Source organism: Thamnophis sirtalis, unplaced genomic scaffold (genome assembly GCF_051295495.1).
Source record: "Thamnophis sirtalis isolate CommonGarterSnake01/CBP01778 unplaced genomic scaffold, rThaSir2_p1.2 scaffold_9, whole genome shotgun sequence".
Lineage (NCBI taxonomy): Eukaryota > Metazoa > Chordata > Lepidosauria > Squamata > Natricidae > Thamnophis > Thamnophis sirtalis.
Window position 1 is genome coordinate 28,867,711 of NW_028261389.1, and position 10,731 is coordinate 28,878,441.

Genomic DNA, 10,731 nt, shown 5'->3' on the forward strand with positions numbered 1-10,731 from the left:
TCACATGGCAATTTATAAAAATGCAAGCAGGGTAGATTATTTTAAGAATGAGTGAATTCAAACTGTATATTTTGCTTTTATTTTGGCAAGAGAGCTGTTCAAATAAAAATAACATTTGTTCATAGATAACAGTGTTATGATAATATAGGAGTCTATTCACGTACAGTGGCAAAAGATATATCAGTGGAAGCAGCAGAGAAAAGGCAAAACAGTTAACCAATATACAAAAACATAATCTTGGTATCATGAAGAATTCTATAGTATTGTCCTGAATAGATGATAAAACCAAAGACAAACAGACAAATTTAAGCTTCCTGCTATTTTCCTGGTAAGGCAGTTCTAAAAAATATCCATGTGGCTATTTTTATATCTTCAACTCTCAAAAGAAGATTGTTTTGATGACCAATAAAAGGCCAGTTCTAGAGTATCTCATCTTCTAAATGACAACCACTTTATGTTAGGAAGGCATTCAAAACAAAATTAAAAATGACAAATGTAGAAATTTCAGTACAATACGGGCCAAGCAATCTCACATAAAATTCTCCATACCAGCAGAAAGCTCAATAAAGCATCCATTTGTGCATATATACAAACTATATATCAAGAGCTTTGAAGGCCCTCCTTCTTCCAAAGTAAAATCAACCTTCTCTAAATCTGACTGAATATCGTGTTGCTTACAATCTCTTACCCAAGATGATAGAGCAACGCTGAACAGGCTGTTTTCCTGTTAGTCGGGTGAAATGGTCAGGATAATAGAACTCCAAGGACTCTAAGAATGCCTCATAGCCTCGCTTCCCTCGCCTTCGAAGCATATCCATCAGGAGTCCTGTAGAGATTTTTTTAAAAAATCACACAGATAGGATACAAGTGATTAGAAACAGAATCCTAGTTTGGGTGACTGCATATCACATGATGCCATCTTGTGCTTAATTTTGGCTCATTAAATCAACCATGATTGAATAAATAACAATTAGCTAGGTTTACAATCACATTAAATTAGGATTTAATACAGTAGCCTATTCCCATTCTAGAAATATAAAGCCGAAAATTGTAAAAATGTCACTTGGACTAACCTTTACAAGAACAACAATGGCCTTTTAAAGCCAAGTCAACACAGCAGGATTTAGGGAAATTCCTTAGGTCTTATGTAAGTTTAAGCAAAAAAGAATCATAATCTATTCTCTAAAAAATACAGGTAATTCTCAAGTTATGACCCAAATGGAGTCTGACCAGCAATGGTTTATTATGGATGTAATTTTGCAGAAAACTAGCAGTAAATGTGGTTATTTACTTAATGATACAGCTGAAAAAAACATTGTAAATTCACTTAATGATCACAATACGTGACAACCAATTGTAGATTTAAGTCAATGACCACATTAACATACTCTTGCTATGGTCAACTGACTAATCAATAAAGTTATACAATACTATACCATTAACATGCTCCATCAACAGCAAAAGGAAATCCAAAATATCAATAATATAAATTAAAGAGAAATTAAAAATATAGGTGGATTTTGTTTTTCTTTTCGCTGGGCTTTGAGAACCTCCAAGTTAGACTTCAGTTCCATAAAGCCTTAAGGTAAAGAAACTACTGGGTTACATGGAGCTTTGGCCTGTTGTAGCATGGCTGTTTTAAGGTACCATAGAATCACTTGAACAGGCCCTTCCTTTCATGCAAGAACCAACTAACTCTCTGTATTGTACTTTAAACAAAAAAAGAGAGACTTTTCACTGATTTCTCCTCCGTGAAAATTCCAAATATCTCTCACCTGTTCGGTTACTCCTACATGGGAACCGATAGGCACTTAGCACCTCCTCTTCATCCTGCTCATCTATGACACGACATTGGCGCAAGTAGGGTGTCAGCTTTTCTGGATTCAAAGAGCGAGTTAGTTGGTGTCGCACACTCTCAATCTTCTCCCACAAAGCTTCCTCTTCTTCCTCTTCTTCAGAAAGACTTTGGGCGTGGTTGATACCATCTTCAAGCCCTATGAATACATATTGAGTAATACTGAAATTAAGGACATTAATTTCCTCGGGTGCTTTTAAACAGTTTGGAATTGGATTTTTCACATCATTTTAATATATAAAGGTAAAGGTTCCCCTCACATATACGTGCTAGTTGTTCCCGAATCTAAGGGGCGGTGCTCATCTCTGTTTCAAAGCCGAAGAGCCAGCACTGTCCAAAGATGTCTCCGTGGTCATGTGGCTGGCATGACTAAACTCCAAAGGCACATGGAACACTGTTACCTTCCCACCAAAGGTAGTTCCTATTTTTCTACTTGTATTTTTACATGCTTTAGAACTGGGACAAGTAATGGGAGCTCACTCTGTTACATGGTGATAGAGATTCGAACTGCCGAACTGCTGACCTTTCTGATTGACAAGCTCAGCATCTTAGCCACTGAGCCACCATGTCCCTATAATGTATACTGAAGATTAAAATGGGGATTTCAACTTCTATACAGAAAATGGAACCAGTCTAGGGCTGTTCTTTATTGGAGACTGAGCAGCACAAAGTATATTTATATTTAGACTTTGGGCAGTTTACAATATTCAATAAACACATTAAAAATCATAATTAGTAACAATCAAAACATCAAAACTATAGAAAATTAAGCTAAAGTAAAAAAAAAAAAGCAGATGAAGGAATGTTAATAATAGCAGAAGCACCTTACTAGCTCACCAATCCCTGGAGTTCCCAGGCCTGCTGACATAACCAAATCTTGAGAAACCCTCAGAAGCTCAGAAAAGATGAGGCCAATCTCATCTCAGGGGGCAGAAGATTCCAGAATGTGAGGGCTGCTGCAGAGAAGGCCCACTGCATAAGGTCTATTAAATGTAACTCCCTAGACTACAGAAACTGTAACAATGCCCTCTCTGCTGGATCTGGTGAGATGAGCATATGAATCAGAATCAGAATCAGAATCAGAATAAAAGTGTTGAAAGGACCTTGGAGGTCTTATAGTCCAACCCCCTGCTTAGGCAGGAAACGCTATACCAGTGATAGCGAACCATTTTTGGCTCGCGTGCCAAAAGCGGGGGGAGCGCAGGGGAGTTGTGCGTGGGCTTGCCATGCCCATAATGCTATGCACAATACCTAGCAGGCATCCGTGCACAACCAGCACTTCTCCCCCCCCCTGCTTTTGCCATGCTTTTTTCACCCTCCCCAGGCTCCAGAGGCTTTTGAGGAGCCTGGGAAGGGGGGAAACAGCCTTCCCCCCACCCCCGTAGGTGCTCCAGAGGCTTCCGGAGCTTCTCTGAAGCCTCTGGAGTGCAAAAAAACGGCCCTATGGGCAAACCAGAAATTCAGGAACGGACTTCCGGTTTGGCCATAGAACTGTTTTTCACCTTCAGGAGGCTTCCCTGAAGGCTCCGGAGCGTGAAAAATGGCCCTACAAGCAAACTGGGCTTCTGGTTAGCTGTAGTGCCATTTTTCATCCTCCGGAGCCTTCAGGGAAGCCTCCTGAAGGCTCCGGAGGATGAAAAACGGCACTACGAGCAAATCTTCAGGGAAGCCTTCAGAGGGCAAAAAACAGCCTCAAAAGAAGGCCAAAGTCAGCTGGCGAGTACACACATGCACACTGGAGCAGACAGGCAACACCTCGCGTGCCTTAACAATTGACTCCATGTTCCACTTGTGGCACATGTGCCATAGGTTTGCCATCACGGCCATATACCATTTCAGATTGGCTGTCCAATCTCTTCTTAAAAGCTTCCAGTGTTGGAGCATTCATATGAAATTGGGGCAAGGTGAGCCTTCAAATAACCCCATGCTAAGACCTACATTCTGTATGAACACGGAATTAAATTTGGGAGGGGAGTCTTGGGGAGTTTCCTTGTTTTTTAATACTATAATATTCTTATTTTAAGGCACACAAAATAATAGGGACCATACACAAGCTCAAGAAAAGATGCAACAGTTTTAACGTGTTCAAAGCATGTGCTATCTGTCTACCTATAAAATCTCTAAATCACAATTTGCCTTTCAAATGCAAATCTCTGCACAGCATAATAATAATAATACATAATGCATAATAATTTCCCTATGTTTTCCATCTCAAAATGACAAGAACTACTAAAATCAGAAATAGCTCCAAGGATTGTAAAAAGGGAAGTCAAGAGACCATAACTAGCACGGTCTGCAGGTTATGAACTCCTGCTTAAAGAGAAAATAATTATTTGTAAATAAATACTATCAACTAGGATGACAAGGACATACAGTAAAAAGAATTCCAAATTATAATGCATTTCAGATGGCTGTGTAAACTGGAGATTACGACAGTTTAATTGAAGGCATCTATTAGAATTACGAGATATATGAAGTCTTGGAAGTCCCTGACCAAACATCTAAATTTTGACACTATTTTTTTCTATTTTTAATCTATTTCAAAACCTATCTTCATGGTGGAACCTTTAGTTCTTATTTCTGTCTTAAATATGGAATAATCTAAATGCCATTTTTTGGCTCAAGTGATTCATGCAATTTTGATCCCTCAGTCTTAATGTGTGAAACTCTCAATATCATTCAAGTCTCCAAATCTAATCTTACTCACTTCTTTCTTGCACCAAGCCATGATTTGCTGGACAAACTACAATGGTAGCCTTCATACAATTTGCTACACCACATTTAACACATTGCACAACAACAGTAGAAGCAAAAGGCCAAAGTGGCATACAGAAAGAAAATAGCCATACACTCTGACAATGCTGCAATGCCAGAATGTGTTTTCAGATCTGACTCTGGTTGACTGTAGCCTTGATTGACTTTGATAGTAGCCATTTACAAAATCCTCCCAACCCCAAGATAAAGCAGAATTCTGGGAATTGAAACCCAGACCGCCTAAAGTGACCATGATTGAGAAACACTGACCTAATACATACTTATTAGAGACCGTCTTTATTTGGCCAAACCAAACAGAATGGGAGGGCATTTAAGAATCTATACAGCTCGACACAGAAGGAAAATTCAGCTACTCAATAATGTGAAGAAGGCTTCAATAAGCAAACAACAGTATTCTAATTAGGACCTGTATACTACACGAATCAAAAAGAGGGCTGTGAAAATATTTACAGACCCCTCATATCCTGGACATAAATTGTTTCAACTCCTACCCTCAAAACGAAGCTATAGGGCACTGCACACCAGAACAACTAGACACAAGGACATTTTTTTCCCAAATGCCACCACTCAGCTAAACAAATAATTTCCTCAACACAGTCAAACTATTCACTAAGTCTGCATTACTATTACTATTAATCTTCTCTAAGATTAATATCACCCATCTCCTCCCACTTATGACTGTAACTTTGTTGCATGTATCATTACGATTTATATTGTTTCCTAGTATGATTCAATTGCTTATTTGTACCCTATGACTATCATCAATTGTTGCACCTTATGATTCATGATGAATGTATCTTTTTTTTATGCACACCTTTAAGCATCAAAGACAAATTCATTGTGTGTCCAATCAGACGTGGCCAATAAAGAATTCTATTCTATTCTATTCTAATTCTTCTTTTTTATTGAAAATTTTGAAAAAAAAAACTTTTACAAATGTTTACTTCCCTCCCCCTCCCCTCCCCACCCAAACCCCCCCCCAACCTTCCCCCACCCCCACCCCCACCCCCACCCGACTTCCAAGAACCAATACAGGGTATAAATCTTTTAACAAAAATATTCTAAAATAAACTTTTAAAAAAGTTAATATCATCTTTCATTTGAGCTTTAACTCCTCTTTGCTAGGCTAGCTCTAAACATTCTATTCTAATTCTTATTTGTATTCTATTCTAATTATTCAAACAGATGTAGGCAACTTGTGGCTCTTCAAATATTGCTAAACTACAATCCCCAAAGTCCTAACTATCCCAGTCAATAAAGACAACCATGTTGGGAGCTATAAATTCCCTCTGCCCTTCCCCGCCAATATAAACCACCATCCCTAATATTAAGCAAACTGCAATTATCTCCACTAAAAAAAAAAAAACAACCTTAGACTTTACTCCAGGGGACAAAATTACTAGGAATGCATGAAGTCACTCCCTCAAAAAGGAGCAAAGCTTATAAGAACTTCCAAAGCAGCAAGATAAGCTATTTGGTTGCCTGAGCAGGACTTCCTGCTGTTCTTCTATTCTCTCTTCAAGGAGTTTCCACAGTCTTCTCTGAAGTACTGAACAGTGAAATAGAAGATTAGCATATCCAAAGTCTTCAAAGATACAGATCCAAATAGTTGCTTTTCTACCAAAACCATTTTAGCAATTTCAGTGATAGCCTGCAGAAATGGATACATTACATAAATGTGGAAACAAGGGTCATTATTTAATTCTGAAATCTAACTTTAACTGCCTTGTTCCCTTAACAAAAGGAATTGGAATTTGACAAGTTTACTGAAAACTCAACGCAAATTACCAAGAAGCCTGTAATTCAGAACAACTTTCTGAATAACCCATAACTGCTAGGTTCACATCACAGATGCAAAACCCAATTAACCACTTTTTGCCTTAGCTCAGCGTGAGAATGCATACTGTAATACTCAGAGTAAAGTTTACTAGTTTAGATACCACTAATCTTCACAAAATTTCAAGCCTAAAAACTCCAATCAAAATAAGGAAATATTGCAAAAATTTCAAATTACCACCAACAAGCAGAGATCTTAAGCTACATTTAAATGAAAAAATGCTTTTCCTGGAGTCTTAGTTTTGCAACAGCTTTCCAAATTGGCTGTCACTCATGGTGAGGGATTTATAGGAACTCTTTATTTAACACATCTGGAGAACTTCAGATTGGGGAAAAATTGGATCATACAAAGTTTAATTCTATAGCAGTGTATTTTGCTTCCATTTCTATGGCAGTTTTGTTCATCCAAATCTTGCTATAGCAATACTTTTTTTGGTAAACAGAAGCAACGGATTGAAGATAAAATAATATGGTCTACTCTGTTCATGTCACACAAGCTAAAAGGCAAGACAGCTAAAAAGATACATTCAAAGTATACAGACCAGTTTGTCCTGTGTCCGAAGTAACTGAGATGTTCCATCTCTGGGGAGAATCCATAGCTTGGAATTCTTGGGATAAACCAACTTCAATTCTGAGTAGTGGAAATGCTTGAGAGCGACCAGAAAATGGAAGTAGGCTAAAAAAATCAAGTATATGATACAACATAAGAAAGCTTCATAGGTTAAAATTGAAAGAGTATCCCTTAGTATGTCTGGCATAACAATGGTTCCCAGTAAGGTACTACATGGTAAATAAAGGGCCAAAAACAAAAATTGCTAGGTACCTATCAAATGATACCTTTCCTGTATTTATCCATCATACTCATAATGGTTTATGGATTTCATTATGGTTTGTTTTTGGCTTACTATAATGACTGAACTTACCCATCATGCTTTATTGTAAGCTAGTTCATTATGGCTTGTTTAACAAATTATATACCGTATTTTTCAGAGTATAAGATACATCTTTTTCCCTCAAAAAAAAGGATGAAAATCTGGGTGCGTCTTATACGCTGAATATAGCATTTTTGGCCTCTCGAAATCCCGCCCCCTTTGCAAAAATGGCTATCCTACTGGGGGCTGGGAAGGGCAAAAATGAGCAAAAAATGGGCCATTTTTGCTCATTTTTGCCCCCCAACCCCGAGGAGCACTCTATAAGCCTCCTAAAGGCTATTCATACCCTTTTTGACAAAAAAATGGGCCCGCTTTCATGAAAAATGGGCCGTTTCTGGGAGGTTTGCAGAGTGCAAAAACTTTTTTTTTAATTTGCCTCTTCAAAATCTTGGTGCGTCTTATACTCCGGTGCATCTTATACTCCCAAAAATACGGTAAATATAGCGATGCCACAGAGATAGTCTGGACTTGCACATCATATTAATATATGTTCAATCTTGCTATGGTTTGCTTAATCAGCTACAAAGTCCATGATGACTGGGAATTCACAATATACTACACATTGTGAATTACTCATTTCCATGTGAAATCTTTGTGCTAGTTCATATTAAGGTCACAATTTATCCAATCTCATAATGTTTGCTGCATCCTGGCACAAAATCTACAGATGGCTCAACTGATGTTTTGCTGAAATGGCAGCATTTATCAGGAGTTTTCACTGTCACTAATAAAAAAGCATCTTTTCCTATCTCCTAGCTCTCTTTCACCTACTACTTCCCTTTCTGTCACAATAGTTTTCATGTTTCAAGCTATGCAGAACTGAAGTCAATTGCAGATTACCTTCAAAACAATTAGAATGCACAATGGCATATTTGTGTAGAAGTATTCATGGCATGATCTATGAGCTAGTTACACCAAAACACAATTGGGTTCTTGGAACTTTAACAACTGTTGGCTGCTATTTACCAAATCTTCAGATTGGAAAAAAAACATTTATGCCAAACTTAGAGCAGTGAAAATGAGCTAAATATGAGCAAGTTCAGGTCTTTAATTCTCCCAAGTCTACTAAGATTAAGAGAAAAGGACCAGAATTCTAAAAAAATGTTTTGAATCATCAATCCCAGACATGCAAGCATGTTGCTGATTCATAGTGCACAGATCTCATCACATACGAATAGTTTCCTTGAGGCTATGTAGTTTCTGCATTACTAAACTGCATAAATCCTATATCCGAAAAAACTATATATCTATTCCTTGAGGGTAGAAAGTAACAGATTCAAAATCACACATGCATATAAAACTAAAACATTTAAAATAGCCATTAAGATTTAAATTATTATTACATTTAAATTATTATTTTAAATAGCCAGTAATAACCACCACATTGTCCATATTATCTTATTTGACGTGTCACAGAGAGCCAAATAGTACTAAACCAAGTTTTCTTTTGAAAACCTTTTAAGTTTACACATTCTTCTCAGTGCCAGAATAAACATCTTTTGTCCATCATATTTTAAGGGAATTTGGAGTATCCCAAGTTAGTTTGAAAAAGCACAAAATCTGGTCTCAATATTACAATACTTGCTTTTTAACTGATTTGCTAAATGCTGATGCTTTTCATCTCTATGTAGTTAAATATCCTTCCTTCCTTCCCTTGCCACACCTTTCTCTCGCTCTCTCTCTCCTGAAACTTGAATATTTAAAGTACACGTAGCTTGCACTTTGTTCACATATTATTATAAATCAATTCTAAGAGAAAGGTTATGGATAATAAAACTCTCGCCCAACCTTAAATGACTTTGTTTGTCAAATATAAACGATGATCTAATTACAACACTGTGCGGGCAGTTTAAAAAATCTGAAATCACAGTTGGGTTTAAATTAAACCATCTAAGGGTAATCCCCAGAACCAAGACCTAATGCCACAACGCAGACCTGCAGGTGTGAGAGCATTAAAATGAGGAGACAACTCTCCTAGGAACAGGAGGCCTCCTTCAGAGCAATAACTGCAGACAAATATCTCCATCTTCATTGGGGGAGGGGGGAAATATTACTTTCAGCCACTATTTGTTGAATAAATCACAATAGCTGGATTCTGCAAACTTCCTGACTTCGAGACAAAGGTAGAGCAAACTTTCCCAAACTATCTTGGGCCTCATGTCTAAGCCAGTTGAAAAATATCATATAGCGTGTGCTTATTCAAAGTTGTTGCCTATCAACACTGAAATAGCACCATTGAAATCCACGGCTCTTTTTGCAAAGAAGTGGGACACAAAGCGAGAGAAAGAGAAAATAAAAGACAAATACGCCATCACCTCAGCTTTACATCCTTGGCCTTAGTTGCTGCAGGATTTGTGGATGTCTGCTCAGCAGAAACAAAAGACCCCTAAGGCGCAGCCAGCATCGGGAAAAGGCGCAATGTTTTTCCCCCTTTTTTTTTCCTCCCTACTTAGACCCCGAGGGCTGGCGTTACCTTAAAACTTCTCATCCGACGGGCTAAATTGCAGAGATAGCAAACTCCCGAGTTGAAGGGCTCCTTTTTCTTCGCGTTTGCCAGCTTGCCTTCTCTTCCTCACTTACTCCCTCGCCCACTCATTCTGCCCGCCTCTAGCCGAGGCGCACACCTGACGGCCGCAGTCAACAGCCGCTTCCTCCCGGGCCAGAGAGGTGGGCGGAAAGGCAGGCAGAGGCAGACTGGCAACTGGATGAAGCATTCGGGGTGGCTTGAGCCCAAACAAGTCCCGGCAGCCCCTCGGCCGGCTCAGGAATGCGCGCGGCTGGATTCCATTCCCAGAGGGAGAGAAACTCACCCCCGCGGGCGGGGATGGCAAATAAAAGCCGAAAACAACTCGGGGGAGGCCAGTCGCCGCCAGCTAAGCGGCCCAGCCACCCTCAGCCTAACTCTGTTTTGTGGCAAGGGCGGGGTGGCTAGGCGGGATTTATTTATTTTATTGTACCTCCAGCGCTTTTCACGTGTTCCTTGCGTACACCTTTAGCCTCAACAGGTTAGCAGCCGTCGGCGGTTGTGGTCGCTAGCAAAGCAAAGGAGCTTCGCGTGAGGGTTTGTGGCTGGGCTGGCAGCCGCGCTCAAGTCACAAGGCAGTGGCTTTGGTTTCACGCCTGGAGGGAATCCCCCTTGTGATTTAACAGCCTTGTTTGGTGGCTTTGTGGGTTGTATAAACCTAGCCGGTTGTGCTTAGTTTAATAAACTATGGTTAAATTTTGCCCTCGCTGGATGCGTGGATTCCACGGGAGAATTTGTGTGCAGAAGCCCAGGCACCTACGGCATAGCGCATCTCGCCATCTGAAAAGCAACAAGTGATGGGGCAGAAG

At 39.3% G+C, this 10,731-nt stretch overlaps 1 protein-coding gene across 4 annotated transcripts in view; it reads right to left on the reverse strand.

Moving 5' to 3' along the window:
* Positions 1–10,378, reverse strand: part of CARD10 (caspase recruitment domain family member 10) — a 48,101-nt gene extending 37,723 nt beyond the window's left edge. For 2 of the 4 annotated variants that reach the window (XM_087723162.1, XM_087723159.1), the window contains exons 1-4: positions 9,872–10,257; positions 7,009–7,142; positions 1,776–1,994; positions 689–826 (exon numbers count right to left, since the gene is read on the reverse strand). In XM_087723162.1, the coding sequence (XP_087579288.1) occupies positions 689–826; positions 1,776–1,994; positions 7,009–7,063 (412 nt within the window). In that variant the 5' untranslated portion in view covers positions 7,064–7,142; positions 9,872–10,257. Of the gene's footprint in view, positions 1–688; positions 827–1,775; positions 1,995–7,008; positions 7,143–9,713; positions 9,739–9,871; positions 10,258–10,355 lie in introns of those variants that run through there. The other 2 variants (XM_087723161.1, XM_087723160.1) reach the window with 2 other exon arrangements.
* Positions 10,379–10,731: the final 353 nt, after the last annotated feature.